We start from the raw sequence: 14,974 nt of genomic DNA, 5'->3' as shown, positions 1-14,974 counted from the left end.
CACTCACCTCAGCCACCCACAGGAGCTCAGAATTGTCTGCGGGTCTCTGCCCCATTACAAGGGGACAGTTAGGGGCATTCTGGGATACGATTATGATGGATTCATACCCTCAATCAATCAGGAGTTTGTTAAAGCGCAACTACTCACCCGTAAGGGTCTCAAGGCGCTAGGGGTGTGGGGGGGGTGCAGGTTCCATTCCATCAAGGAGGGGGTCTGTCGAAGAGCCAGGTTTTGAGGTTTCTTGCGAAGATGGGGAGCGATGTTGTCTGTCTGAGGTGGAGCGGAAGGGCGTTCCATGCTTTGGTCGCGAGGAAGGAGAAGGAGCGGCCTCCTGATCTGGTCTTTCTGGTGCGGGGGACCTCGGCGTAGGAGAGCTGGGCTGATCGTAGGGTCCTTTGGGGTGCGTGGAATTTGAGCCGGCTGTTCAGGTATGCTGGTCCGGTGCCGTGGAGGGCCTTGTGTGCGTGGGTGAGCATCTTAAAGGTGATTCTCACCTCGACGGGGAGCCAGTGGAGTGTGCGCAGGTGCTGGGAGATGTGGCAGTGTTTTGGCAGGTTGAGGACCAGTCTTGCGGCGGCGTTCTGGATGTTCTGTAGCTTGCAGATGAGGTTTTTGTTTATTCCGGCGTAGAGTGCGTTGCCGTAGTCGAGTCTGCTGGTGACCAGGGCGTGAGTGACTGTCTTTTGGTGTTTGAGGGGGATCCATTTGAAGGTCTTACGAAGGAGGCGGAGGGTGTGGAAGCAGGAAGATGAGACAGAGTTGATCTGGCAGTCCATTTTGAGCTCGGAGTCCAGGATTATTCCCAGGTTGCGTGTGTGGTCTGTGGGGGTTGGCGGGTTTCCGAGGGCGGTGGGCCACCAGGTGTCGCTCCAGGCGTCGGGGTTTGGGCCCATGATGAGTACTTCTGTTTTGTTGGTGTTTAGTTGTAGGCAGCTGTTTTTCATCCATTTGGCGACGGATTCCATGCCTTCTCAAAAGTTGCGTCTGGCAGTGTTGGGCTCGTTGGATAGGGAGAGGATGAGCTGGGTGTCGTCTGCGTTTGACACGATGTTGAGTCCGTAGGTTCTGACGATGGGGGCAAGTGGACCCATGTAGACGTTGAAGAGCGTCGGGCTGAGGGAGGAGCCCTGGGGGACTCCACAGGTGGTAGGTGTGGGGTCTGAGAGGAAAGGGGGGAGTCTGACCCGTTGCGTCCTGCCGGAGAGGAAGGAGCAGATCCAGTCGAGGGCCTTGTCCTGGATTCCTGTGTCGTAGAGTCTGCGTATTAGGGTGCGGTGGGAGACTGTGTCGAACGCCGCTGATAGGTCTAGGATGATGAGGGCTACTGTTTCTCCTTTGTCCAGTAGGGTGTGGATGTTGTCTGTTGCGGCGAGGAGGGCGGTTTCCGTACTGTGGTTTTTTCTGAAGCCGGATTGGGAGGAGTCGAGATGTTGTGTTCTTCAATGAATGTGGCGAGTTGGCTGTTGATGGCTTTCTCAATGACTTTCGCTGGGAAAGGGAGCAGGGAGAAGGGTCTGTAGTTTTTGAGGTCGGTGGGGTCCGCTGAGGGTTTCTTCAGGAGGGGGTTGACCTCGGCGTGTTTCAAGTCGTCGGGGAACGAGGCGGTCGCCAGGGAGCGGTTGATGGTGTGGCAGAGCATGGGTGCGATGGTGTCAGCGGCTCTGTTGAAGATGTGGTGGGGGCAGGGGGCCGTGGGGGCCCCTGAGTGGATTGACTTCATTGTATGCCCTGGACGGCAGGAACCTCACGCGAGTGCAGCCATCTTGCTTGACGGCTCTGTAGGGCCCCCCAATTGTAATTTTTAACTGTTCTACTGTGGGGTAAATAATCTTCTTACAGTTGCCTTTTAGTTATTTCTTTAAAGTATAATAAACTGCTGGAAATGGCTTCGGTCTTATCCACATGTCACTTTCTGCCCCCTCCAAATGTATGCTATTTTTCTTATGGGAGCTGTCTATTGCACAGATATTACCAACTTGAAATATAAGGTTTACATTTCTGATGCCTACATTGATGCTCTGATTTTGCAACATGCTAATACATCTCTGTCCCATTGTCTCCCCTCCAATTCCCCCCTCCCCCACCCACAGATTATGAGCAAAGGAAGAATTTACAAGGTTGGCAAACAGGAGAGGCAGCCGGGGCAATCGCTGGTGTTCATGACGCTGCCTATCGTTCCAGACTACATCCCCTCTTTCCGCATCATTGCCTATTACTACGTACAGAGCGAGATTGTGGCAGACTCAATCTGGGTGGATGTGAGGGACACCTGCATGGGAACGGTAAGCTATCCAAAGCTGCCATTTTCTACAAGCTGTCCTTGTAAGCCTTGTCCTCCACTGAATTTAACAAAGCCCGATAGCACAGGTCAAACCCCCCATAGAGAGGGGTTACAGAGTAAGGGGGTTACAGGGAAGCCCAAAGGTTGAGGTTCTATTGTAAACCCCATCAGATGGGGTAATACAATTACTGCTGCTGCAGATCCGTGCTCAGTAGACAAAGCTGCTAGGGCTACTGTACACACAGTGTATAGTGTTGTTCACTGAGAGCAGCTATCAGTCATGCACAGTGGGCATAGGGTTTTGGACAGAGGGGATGATTAAAGCCAGGCCAGGTGTTGAGTGACAGCTTGGTGTTGGTTTTGAGGAAAACTGGGATAGGCACACGGCAAAGTGGAAAGCGATGCCCTGTGCGCACTGGCTTTGATGAAAGCCCCTGCCTAGTAGGTACTAGCAGGTGGGAAGTGACATGCCAGTTCCAGAGTAGATGACCTGTGCCCACTGTCTCCTGCGAATGGTTGCAGACCGGGCTAAGGTGACACCAGTGGCAGATGGAAGGGGCACTGGACATGTTCAAGGCCTAGCAGACACAGCTGATGCCTACATCTAGCAGATGTTGATAACAAGGTCACTGTGGACAAGGTTGTGCTGGTCAAAGTGCTTGACCAAATACTACAGTGACGGCTTCACCATAAACAATATGATTTGTTCTGGTTACTTGTTAAAGTGTCACCTAAAGCAAGAGTAAACAGTTTCAAGTTTATTTTTAAAGCAATCCTTTTATGACATGTTTTCATCAACAGCTGGAAGTTTCGGGGGCAACAGCCGGTGACAATAGGGTTAAAGAGCCGGGAAGGTCCATGACGTTGAAGGTGAAAGGTGACCACAATGCAAGAGTTGGCCTCGTTGCAGTGGATAAAGGTGTATTCGTTCTCAACAAGAAGCACAAACTCTCTCAGTCCAAGGTGAGTCCAGAGGGACACTCCCTGCCCAATGCATGGCTTGATGTGTTAGCATGAATCCCACCGAGAGGAAGCGATTATTCGTTTGATTCTCCAATCAAACCTGGGCCCTTCTTTACTGTCTGCAACATGAATACTTTGAGGCATCTCTAGAACACCATCACCGTTAAATAGTGTGACAAGGACAACTGCAGGTCTCTTACAGATCCCTGAGAAATCATTATTGCTGTTGTTGTGTTGTTCTGTGGTTCTTTGTTTAAACTATCATTGTGTGAATAGTTCCAGATGCAGCACTGACAGACATGAGAATGGGATGGTACAGTACAATACTGACACAGATGTTAATAGCAGTGCAGTACTCAATAACATTACATTAGGCATTATGTGGATCGGGAACTGGAGGGACCATTTTAAGATCAGTTAGAGGCTGTAATGAAAACCTGCATGTTTTTCCTTGCTGAAGAATGATAGTGCGAGACCCCTTTAGAATGCTTTGTAGTGCGCTCTGTTAACCCATGAGGTTGAAGGTGAAAGGTGATCACAATGCAAGAGTTGGGCTCGTTGCAGTGGATAAAGGTGTATTCGTCCTCAACAAAAAGCACAAACTCTCTCAGTCCAAGGTGAGTCCAGAGGGACACTTCATGCCCTATGCATGGCTTGATGTGTTAGCATGAATCCCACCGAGAGGAAGCGATTATTCATTTGATTCTCCAATCAATCATTTTGAGTCAAAACCACGACTAGGCAAAAATCTGATCTCTTAGAACATTAATTTTCAAGAGTTATCTTGACATTTTTATTGCTGCCTTAAAGCTGAACGCACAAGGAACTCTGCAGCTGGTGCACATAAACCTCACGCAATTGCCAAATACAGCGCCCCCACAGGTCAATGTCCTCCCCTCCAAGTCAGTGCCCAGTGCAGCTGCACTGGTCGCACCGCCCTAGAGCCGGCCTATCTCTAGTTGGCAGAGGTATGCACCCAGTCCAAGTAGGGACCACAATCCAAGTCAGGGAAAGCTAGAGACATACTAAAGTATAACTTGTGCTCACCCTCTGGTAGCTTCACACAGAGCAGTTGACGTGGCACTGCATCGTTGGCGGGCCAGTGGATAGAGGCGAAATGTGGGCGCTGATACGTGCAGTCGATGAAGGCTTCGGCATCGATCCCCTTTATGATGCAGGTGCTGCGTTGTTGTTGAGCCACGCTGTCAGTCATTGACGAGCTGCACTGTCCGTCAAGGCGATGTTGTCGATCGGCTCCTGCGTCGGCTTGGTTCTGAACGGTGCACTGTCAGTACTGAGTGAATTATAATGTCTCTGGACAGCAGAAATCACCTTTCAAGGGCCTAGGACTGGAATGGCACCACTTGGCAGGTGCTGATTGGCAGAGCAGGACTCACAAATGACAGAGTCTAAGGTGCTGTTGCAGAGTTGCAGGAAGTCTTTGATGGCCCAGAGACTAAAAAAGAGGGGGGCAAGCCAGTAAGTCATTGGAGTTACTCTGGGTTCACATGAGATGGGTCCAGTCCTTGTCTTCAGCAGGGCAGAGATCAGCAGGCATCAGGGTAGCTCAGAAAAGTAGAAAACAGTTCCTTCAGATCAGCAGTCAGCCAAAGTATCAATCCATGTGGCACAGCAGTCTTTTCTCTTGACAGAGTTCTTCACAAGTCCAGCAGTGTACTATCCTGGTAGGGTCAAAGACTCAGTACTTATACCCAAAGGTGCCTTTCAAGTGGGAGTGACTTTAAAGCAGGCCCTTGAAGTGCCCTGTCCCCCCTTTTATCGCAGTCCTGCCTTTCAGGATATCTGGTGGGGGAGGTAATCAGCACTTTGTGTGGAACACAGGACGCTGCCTATTCAGGTGTAAATGTCAGCTCGCCCTCCCTCTTCCTGCCCAGGCAGAGCTATCAGAATGTAGATGAATGCAAACAAATTCTCTGTCACACCCACCCTTCCTGTGTTTGTTGCTGTCTAGAGGGAATGCACAAAGTGTAGCTGTCACCCATCCTAGATATGTATTGGTGACAGGCTGCAAGGCACACAGAGCAGTAAGAACAGAGAAATGCTCACTTTCTAAAAGTGGCATTTCTAAAATAGTAAAGTTAAATCCAGCTTCACCTGTAAAGAGGATTTATCATTATAATTCCAGAGATATGAAACAGGATGCAGTTATTCATTTCTAATGAGGAATTACAGCTTTAAAGTGTTTTAATGTATTCCCAAAGCTAGCCTATGAGAGGAGTAGGCATCACAATAGTGAAAAACACATTTAGCTGTTTATCACTACCAGAACATGTAAAACTAAAAAGTACATGTCCTACATTTTAGTTACACAGTGCCCTGCCATTAAGGATACCTGGGGCCTACCTTAGAGGTGACTTATGTGTAATAAAAGGGGAGTTAAAGGTATGGCAAGTGGTTTTAAATGCCAAGTCGAAGAGGCAGTGAACTGCACACACAGACCCTGCAATGGTAGGCCTCAGACAGGTTTGAAAGGTTACTTGTGTGGGTGGCACAACCCGTGCTGCAGACCCGCTAGTGGTATTTAGATTACATGCCCTGTGTATGTGGTACACTACTATGCAAGGAACCTATAAGGAAATTAAGTAGGACAATCAGGTATACACCAATTTCACACATGTTGAGGGAAGAAGCTCATGCACTTTAGCATTGGTCAGTAATGGTAAAGTGCTCAGAGTTCTAAGGCCAACAAATGGAATTCAGCAAGAAGAGGAGGAGGAAGGCTAAAGGTTTGGGAGGACCCTTCAGGAAAGGCCATTTTCCAACAACCTCTTAAAGAGAGTGAAGAGTAATGACTTGTTTTTTGGTTCACCAACATTTCTCCTTGCATCTAATGCAGAAACTTGGTCACTTAAGATTCCCAACTGGGTCCTCCAAGATTACTGGCACTCACTTGCCTTGACAGTTATCCATGGCTGTTGAAGGGCTTGAAGCCCTTCCTTGAAGTGGGCCAGATGATCCTCCTAGGTGGAACCAACAACAGCAATATCATCCAGATATGCTGCAATAAAGCTTCCCAAGCCTGAAGGTACCCTATTCACCAACCTCTAGAAGGTGGCAGGTGCATGTTTCAATCCAAAAGGCATCACATTGAACTGGAAGTGGCCTTTTGGGATTGAAAAAACAGACCTCTCCTTGGCTGTTTGTGCGAGGGCTATCTGCCAGTAACCTGGAATTAGGTCAAAGATGCTAAGATATTTTGCAGCCCCCAACTTTTCAATGAGCTCATCAGCTCTGGGTAGTGGGGTGTGCACCAGTCTTGGTGACTTTGTTTAAGCCTCTGTAGTTGTAGGAGAGTAGGGTCTGCTATCCTATGGTCACCCCAAATTTTAGCTTTTTGCTTCACTGGTATTCGACTTACTGAGGCTGTGGGCCTGCTAATCAGACCCCCAGCCTGCTGTTCTCTCTCTAAATTCATAATACATGTGCTATAGGTACATACCACAATTGGAAATGGACTCCTTGTCAGCCCCTGTGCCATGCACTATAGGTGCTCAGGGCATAGGTGCCAACAAGGCCTACCAGGGGCTGCAGCATATCTTTTGCCACCCCTGGCTGGTTCTTAAATTGACACAACTGGCTGATCACTCAGCTGGGGCAAGTTGGTGTAATCACCCCTTGCTTAGATATAGTATACCTATATCTAAACCTATATCTGGACACATATATACCTGTGAGTCACTCCTATGGCAGGCCTTAACAATCCTGGAGGCAGAGTGCGTGGTTTTATGTGAGATGGGACTCTAGCATGAGCTGAGCCTGTCTGCAGCTGTCGGGACCAATTCCCTTAGCTGTTCCGGGATAATGCCAAACCATATACTATTAAGTGCATTATAATCCTCGCGGTTATATGTTAACTATGGCTTGGCTTTATCAAAACATGTTGTGTAAGGTGTCATATGATTTGGAATACTATCCCCTCGACAGTCCTGTCGACGGGGATAGCATTCCACCCCTCTAGAGGGTGAAGACATGTTACTTTACTAAAACGCGGTTGATTTTTAAAAGAGCCTCAGGTCCACAAAATGGATGCTTCTGCCACAGACACGAGTCTGACCCCCTGTAGCTGACCGAAACTCAGCCAAGGAGGCCTGGACAAAGGATTTCCTGTCACAGGGAGGTGTCACACCACCCCAGACAGGAGATAGTGGATTGTAGCAGGGAGGTTTCAATGAAACCAGACAGTGCCTGGGGAGCACAAGGCTTCCCCTTGCATAATCCGGTCAAACCGGTTCTGGGGCACACCAGCCCCAGTCCCAGCGTGACCCTGGACAAAGGGAAAGGGGTGTAACCACCCCCTTCTTGGGTCCCACCCATAGGAGGGACCTAGCAGGTAATCCAGCCCACCAGATTCGAATAAGAGTGGGAGCAGTGCCAATGCAACTCAGATTATCCTGATGAAACATAAGAAATGAAACTCTGGACCCTTCGACATCCTACTCAACATAGAAGACTGAAGAATCTCCCTTGTGGTCAAGGAGTGACCACCCTGTGCAAACAGGCACCATCCAGCACCTCGACATCTGCTTTGTTGCAGTTCCTTCCGGAACTCGAGCGACAGAGATCAAAGAGATCAAGCTTGTCTGCCTACTTACAGCCCGATCCACAGTCCCTGCAGAGCTGAGACCCATGGAGGTGACCAGAAGCGTGGGGCACGCCATCTTGAAAAGACAACGAGACGCTGACCGTACAGCCCACGAGTGAACCTCGAAGCTGTACACCGGGGTTTGAGAAGCCCCAGCCCTGAGCCACTTTTGCACCGAAGCCCACCCCTCTACACTCGACGAGTGCTGCGTGGGGCCCTTCTGCTTTCTTTGGCTCAATGCGTTGGCCCGGTCACTTGCCAGCTGGCTTGTGGCCCCTGTGCCGACGAAACTTGAAATACAACTTGTGATTCTGGTTGCTCCAGACTTGCTTCCGCTCCTCTGAAAAGGAGCACCTGCTCTGACCCTCCTGGTCCGAGTGAGGAGCAATCTTCCAGTCCTGCGTGGATTGTTCTTGCCAAGTGTTGTTTGCTCCAATCTTGAAGCCGACTGCGCCGACGGCGAGAGCCTTTGTGGGACAACTCCTGACCTGCTCCTGGATGTCGCAGATGCCCTAGAGCCCACGTAGCAATGGAGAGAAGCTCCTTGACAACCACCTGATTGCGCCCGACATTGCCTGGTTCCGTCCTGGTTCCACCCTGGTCACTGCTCAGTGACCCAGACTCTGTCCCCTCTGCTTTCAGGTACTTTACGACTCCGATCCACCCTTGGATCACACCGGACACTTCTCCTTCACTGAGCCTGCAGCATCTTCAGCTTCAAGCACCATCAACCTGCGTGACGAAACCCGACACAACTTCGACCCTATGCACCCGCTTCCTGTGGGTGAGGTAACTCAACAACGCTGGTGTTCCCACACTGGTGTACACCTCTAGTGTATGTGTCTTAAGTTTCATCCTTCTAGGTTAAGCGGAAGTCTCCTTAACCTATAACTTAATTACTTTTACGCACTATTGACTTTGCATTGGTGCATGCGTGTGCTTTAAGCGCTGCACCCGAGTCCCGCGGGCTTTTCCCGACTTCAGCATTGCTAGTCCCGACCAGTCCCAGCGATTCCCCAGGCCCTAGGCCTGACCACTGTTCGATTGGTATCTCTTATACCACTTTCTTAATATATGGTTTGAGTGGCCACCCGGCCTCATCCATAATTGTGCAACCTTCATATGTTATACTGTGCTTTTGTTTAAACGCTTGTGCCCCTTTGCTCATAAAGAGTACTGGGGATTATTTTGAGTAATAAATACATATATTTTTATAATATATACTTGTGTGGTGTCCTTTCATTTGATATTACAGGATTGTGATTGGTATACCAGCTCGCTTAACACGATCTCTTGAGTTAAGCCTTTAAGGCGGCTTAGTCCATGCTACCCCTAGGATAGCTTGTCTAATAAGGTTGACTTATAACCAGACACCATAAGGGTTGTTTGGACTGATACAAGGTGGTTCCAGAATTGGAAATATCATATATCAGGCCAACTTCTCACATTGGTGCACAGCGGTGCGGATTTGAGCTTGCTGTTATTTTACCATTGCAATCTTTTTATCAAATTGAAAGATCACATCAAGTATCTTAGGTACATATAAACAAAAGCTTAGCATATTTAAGTTCTACTGAGCTTAGTAGTTGTAGATCAAAGGCTTAGCACACCCTGCCTACAACTCACTAGCAAGGTACAGTAGGAAAACACTCAGTGTAGGTAAGTGCATCACTTACACCTCACTATCAGTCATGTCTGACACAGGAAGAGCTTCTGGCTCTGCCCCTGTGACAGTTGACCTTACCAAGGCAACTTCCAGCTATGACAAACTTAGCCATAAAGACTTGAGCGCCGTATGCGTTGCAAGAGGGCTAAAAAGGGGTCACAACCCCACCATTCCTTCCCTTATAGCCATCCTGCAAAAGGATGACTCAGATAAGGAGAGTGCAGCTCCCTTAGAGTTAGGAGATGGAGTGAACCCCTCTGAGACTGAGCACACCCAAGAGGTGGATGAGGAGGAAGAAGAAGAGGAGGAAGAAGGCTCAGAGGTAGATGAGCCTGCTCTGAGTCAGAGGAGTAACCAGGTCCCAGTGGGGAGGCTTAGCCGAGCCAACTTGGACCTACATAGGAATGGAGAGGGCCAGCCCCTCCACAGACCCCATAACCTAATTCTCCCAGGCAATAGGAGAGTTAGATCCCCTTCCAGGGAGTCTAGCATTTCTAGTGCCTCAAGAGAATCTCAAAGGGGAATGACTTCCCCCCAGAGCAAAGAGCATAGGGCCAGGATGAGGGCTGTCCAACTTCAGATAGAGAGGGAAGAGATAGCCTTGACTCAAGCTAAACTTGCTTTAGCAAGAGAACAAAAGTTGTGTGGATTAGATTCCACTGGTGGCAGCAATATTCCTAGAGAGAAAGACAGGGGCTATGACAATAGAAACCTGACAAAAATTGTGCCCCCCTACAAGGAAGGGGATGACATCCACAAATGGATGACTGCTCTTGAGAGAGCCTGCATGGTACAGCAGGTTCCTCAGGATCAGTGGGCTGCAATTTTATGGTACTCCTTTTCAGAGAAAGGGAGGGATAGGCTCCTCACAGTTAGACCTGAGGATGCCAAAAACTACTCTGTCCTGAAGAGTGCTCTTATTGAAGGGTTTGGCCTAAACACTGAGCAATACAGGTTGTTGTTCAGAGATACCCAAAAAGCACAGAACCAGGACTGGACTGATTTTGTTGATTGTGCCACTAAGGCTCTGGAGGGTTGGCTGCAGGGAAGTAAAGTCTCAGACTATACAGGATTGTACAATCTTATGATGAGAGAACAGATCCTTAATAACTGTCAGAACCAGCTGTTGCATCAATACCTTATTGACTCTGATCTAACCTCTCCCCAAGAATTGGGAAAGAAGGCGGACAAATGGGTCAGAACAAGGATTAAGCAGAAACCCCAGAACCAAGGTGGTGACCAGAAGAAAACAGACCAGAAGGGTGGGAATCAGAAAGATAAAGAAAAGGACCAGAAGTCGTCAGGCCCCCAAACTAGTAATAAGGAGGGTGGTTCCCAAAATGGAGACAAGAAAAAGAAGAATGATGGCCCAAAGAAACCTTGGTGTAATACCTGCAAATCAGTTTCACACTGGGGCAGTGAATGCACCAAGAAAAATCCAGTCCCCACAACTGTAGCTCCTAAAGCACCTGCACCCCCTAGTACAGTTAGCAGTGGTGGTACACAGCCAAAGGGTATAGTAGGGTTAACCCTGGGTACTGAGATGGAATCTGGCCTTGTCAGAATCCCTACTCAGGCTGTTCTGCTTTATGATGTGGACTTATCTTTGTCCACTACTGTGAGCCCCAGTAACCTGGGCAAGTATAGGCAGACGCCTTTGATAAATGAGAAACTGGCTCAGGCCTACAGGGACACTTGTGCCAGTGTCACTATGGTGACACCTAACTTTGTGGACCCTGGTCAGATTGTACTAAGTGAGAATTACCTAGTGACCAATGCAAGCAACGCCACTACTACACATAGTGTGGCTGTTGTGAACTTCTCCTGGGGAGGGGTAACTGGCCTAAAGAAAGTTGTGGTGAGTGCAGACCTCCCAGTAGACTGTCTGTTAGGCAATGATCTGGAAAACTCAGTTTGGTCAGAAGTGGAGTATAGGACTCATGCAGAAATGCTAGGGATTTCAACACATGTCCTTGCAGTGACAAGTACTCAGGCTAAGAAGTGCCTTCCTGAACCAATGGTGGATCTTGGAACAATAGACCAACCACAACCCTAGAGAAAGAGCAAGAGGGTTAAAGCTGTGCCTTCCCACGTGGCCCAGGTTGAGGATCAGCCTTCACAGGAAGCTGATTCTGCAGTCCAAGAGGAGATTGTCTCTGAGGAACTTGAGCCTGATCAGGTTGAGTTTCTGGGGACAGGGGGACCCTCAAGGGCAGACCTGGGGCAGGCCCAATTAGCTTGCCCTTCCCTTGAACCCCTCAGACAGCAGGCTGCTGCTGAGGCTGCAGGGAATGCTCAAGGTTCCCATAAAGTATATTGGGATGATGGCCTCCTTTATTCAGAGGCTAGAGACCCCAAGCCTGGTACAACCAGGAGGTTGGTCATACCGTTGCAATTTAGGGGCTTCCTTCTAACCTTGGCCCATGATATTCCCCTTGCAGGACACTTAGGCCAGAACAAGACTTGGGACAGGCTTGTCCCTCACTTTCACTGGTCTCATATGTCAGAAAATGTCAAGGAGTTTTGTCGTTCCTGTGTCACTTGCCAAGCCAGTGGTAAGTCAGGCGGCACCACAAAGGCCCCCCTGATACCACTACCTATGGTGGGGGTACCCTTTGAAAGAGTTGGAGTAGACATTGTGGGTCCCATGGATCCTCAAACAGCATCTGGGCACAGATTTATACTGGTGGTAGTGGATCATGCCACCAGGTATCCAGAGGCAATTCCCCTGAGGACCACAACAGATCCTGTTGTGGCAAAAGCTCTCATTGCAGTTTTCTCAAGAGTGGGCTTTCCAAAGGAGGTTCTTTCAGACAGAGGTACAAACTTCATGTCTGGATACTTAAAAGCAATGTGGAAGGAGTGTGGAATAAACTATAAGTTTACCACACCCTATCGCCCACAGTGCAATGGGCTTGTGGAGAGATTCAACAAGACCCTCAAGGGAATGATAAAAGGATTACCAGAGAAGCTTAGGCGGAAATGGGACACCCTTTTACCCTGCTTGCTCTTTGCTTACAGAGAGGTCCCACAGAAGGGGGTTGGCTACAGCCCTTTTGAACTTTTGTTTGGCCACCCTGTGAGGGGTCCATTGTGTTTGGTGAAGGAAGGATGGGAGTTACCTCTCAAAAAGCCTAAACTAGATGTGGTGGACTATGTACTTGGTCTCCGCTCCAGGATGGCTGAATACATGGAGAGAGCATCCAAAAACCTGGAGGCCAGTCAAGAACTTCAGAAAGCTTGGCATGACCAAAAGGCTGTTCTGGTTGAGTTCCAGCCAGGGCAGAAGGTGTGGGCGTTGGAGCCAATGGCCCCAGCAGCACGCCAGGACAAATGGACTGGACCCTACCCTATTGTTGAAAAGAAGGGAGAAGTCACCTATGTGGTTGACTTTGGAACCCCTAGAAGCCCCCACAGGGTGCTTCATGTAAAACATTTGAAAGCATTTGTGGACGGAGGAAATGAGCTTGCTCATGGCCACAGATGGGGAACAGGAGGAAGAGAGTGACCCTCTCCCAGACCTACTTTCCCAGAACCCTGATGATGGTTCATTTGATGGAGTAGCCTTGGCAGGCAGCCTCACTGAGCAGCAACAGGTGGACTGCAGATAGGTGTTGCAGGCCCACAGACACATGTTTTCACTCACACCCAGTCAAACTAACTGGTGCACCCATGAGGTGGACACTGGTGACAGTCTGCCTGTGAAGAATAAAATCTACAGGCAACCTGACCACGTCAGGGATTGTATAAAGGCTGAGGTGCAAAAGATGTTGGGGCTTGGAGTGATTGAGCCATCTGAGAGCCCATGGGCTAGCCCAGTGGTCCTTGTGCCAAAACCTCATACCCAAGATGGAAAGAGAGAAATGAGGTTTTGTGTGGACTACAGAGGTCTCAATGCTGTCACTAGGACAGATGCACATCCCATTCCAAGTGCAGATGAGCTCATTGATAAATTGGCTTCTGCCAAGTTTCTGAGCACGTTTGATTTGACAGCTGGCTACTGGCAGATCAGGTTAGCTGAAGAGTCAAAAGCCAAAACAGCATTCTCTACCCTTAGTGGACATTATCAATTTGTGGTAATGCCCTTCGGTTTGAAGAATGCACCTGCCACCTTCCAAAGGTTGGTGAATCAAGTCCTTGCTGGGTTGGATGACTTTTGTCCAGCAATACCTAGATGATATTGCTGTCTTTAGCTCCACCTGGGAGGATCACCTGATCCACCTGAAGAAGGTTCTGGAGGCCCTGCAAAAGGCAGGCCTGACTATCAAGGTTACTAAGTGCCAGATAGGGCAGAGCAAGGTTGTGTACCTGGGCCACCTAGTAGGTAGGGGTCAGGTTCAACCACTGGAGAGCAAGATCCAGACCATACAGGACTGGGCTCCTCCAACTACCCAGACACAAGTCAGAGCCTTCTTGGGCCTGACTGGGTATTACAGAAAATTTGTAAAGAACTATGGGTCCATTGTGACACCATTAAATGACTTGACATCCAAGAAGATGCCAAAAAAGGTTCAGTGGACAGTTAGCTGTCAAAAGGCATTTGATGACCTGAAGAAGGCCATGTGCTCTGCACCTATCCTGAAGAGTCCTGACTACTCCAAACAGTTCATTGTACAGACAGATGCTTCTGAGTTGGGGGTGGGAGCTGTGCTTTCACAACTGAATACCGATGGTCAAGACCAGCCCATTGCTTTTATTAGCAGAAGGCTGACCCCCAGGGAGAATCGTTGGTCAGCTATTGAGAGGGAGGCCTTTGCTGTGGTTTGGGCCCTGAAGAAGTTGAGGCCATACTTGTTTGGAACTCACTTCCTAATTCAGACAGACCATAAGCCCCTCTTGTGGCTAAATCAGATGAAGGGTGAAAATCCCAAACTGCTCAGGTGGTCCATTTCCCTACAGGAGATGGACTTTACAGTGGAGCACCGCCCAGGGATTGACCATGGTAATGCAGATGGTCTCTCCAGCTACTTCCACTTAGAACATGAAGACTTATCTAGTCAAGGTTAAGTTTAATTTCCCTGCATTTGGGGGGGGGGGGTTGTGTTGGAGAGTAAGGTCTGCTATCCTATGGTCACCCCAAATTTTTGCTTTTTGCTTCACTGGTTTTCGACTTACTGAGGCTGTGGGCCTGCTAATCAGACCCCCAGCCTGCTGTTCTCTCTCTAAATTCATAATACATGTGCTATAGGTACATACCACAATTGGAAATGGACTCCTTGTCAGCCCCTGTACCATGCACTATAGGTGCTCAGGGCATAGGTGCCAACAAGGCCTACCAGGGGCTGCAGCATATCTTTTGCCACCCCTGGCTGGTTCTTAAATGGACACAACTGGCTGATCACTCAGCTGGGGCAAGTTGGTGTAATCACTCCTTGCTTAGATATAGTATACCTATATCTAAACCTATATCTGGACACATATATACCTGTGAGTCACTCCTATGGCAGGCCTTAACAATCCT

At 49.0% G+C, this 14,974-nt stretch overlaps 1 protein-coding gene across 2 annotated transcripts in view; it reads left to right on the top strand.

Annotated features, from left to right (window-relative positions):
* Positions 1-14,974, top strand: part of LOC147748681 (A.superbus venom factor 1-like) — a 1,130,076-nt gene that overhangs the window by 346,778 nt on the left and 768,324 nt on the right. For both annotated transcript variants that reach the window (XM_086963555.1, XM_086963554.1), the window contains exons 13-14: positions 2,091-2,282; positions 3,083-3,244. In XM_086963555.1, coding sequence (XP_086819681.1) covers positions 2,091-2,282; positions 3,083-3,244 — 354 coding nt within the window. The remainder of the gene's footprint in view (positions 1-2,090; positions 2,283-3,082; positions 3,245-14,974) is intronic.

This window comes from Lissotriton vulgaris, chromosome 1_1 (assembly GCF_964263255.1).
Source record: "Lissotriton vulgaris chromosome 1_1, aLisVul1.2, whole genome shotgun sequence".
NCBI lineage: Eukaryota > Metazoa > Chordata > Amphibia > Caudata > Salamandridae > Lissotriton > Lissotriton vulgaris.
Note: the sequence above shows the minus strand (reverse complement) of the source record. Positions and strands in the feature narration are given on the sequence as shown.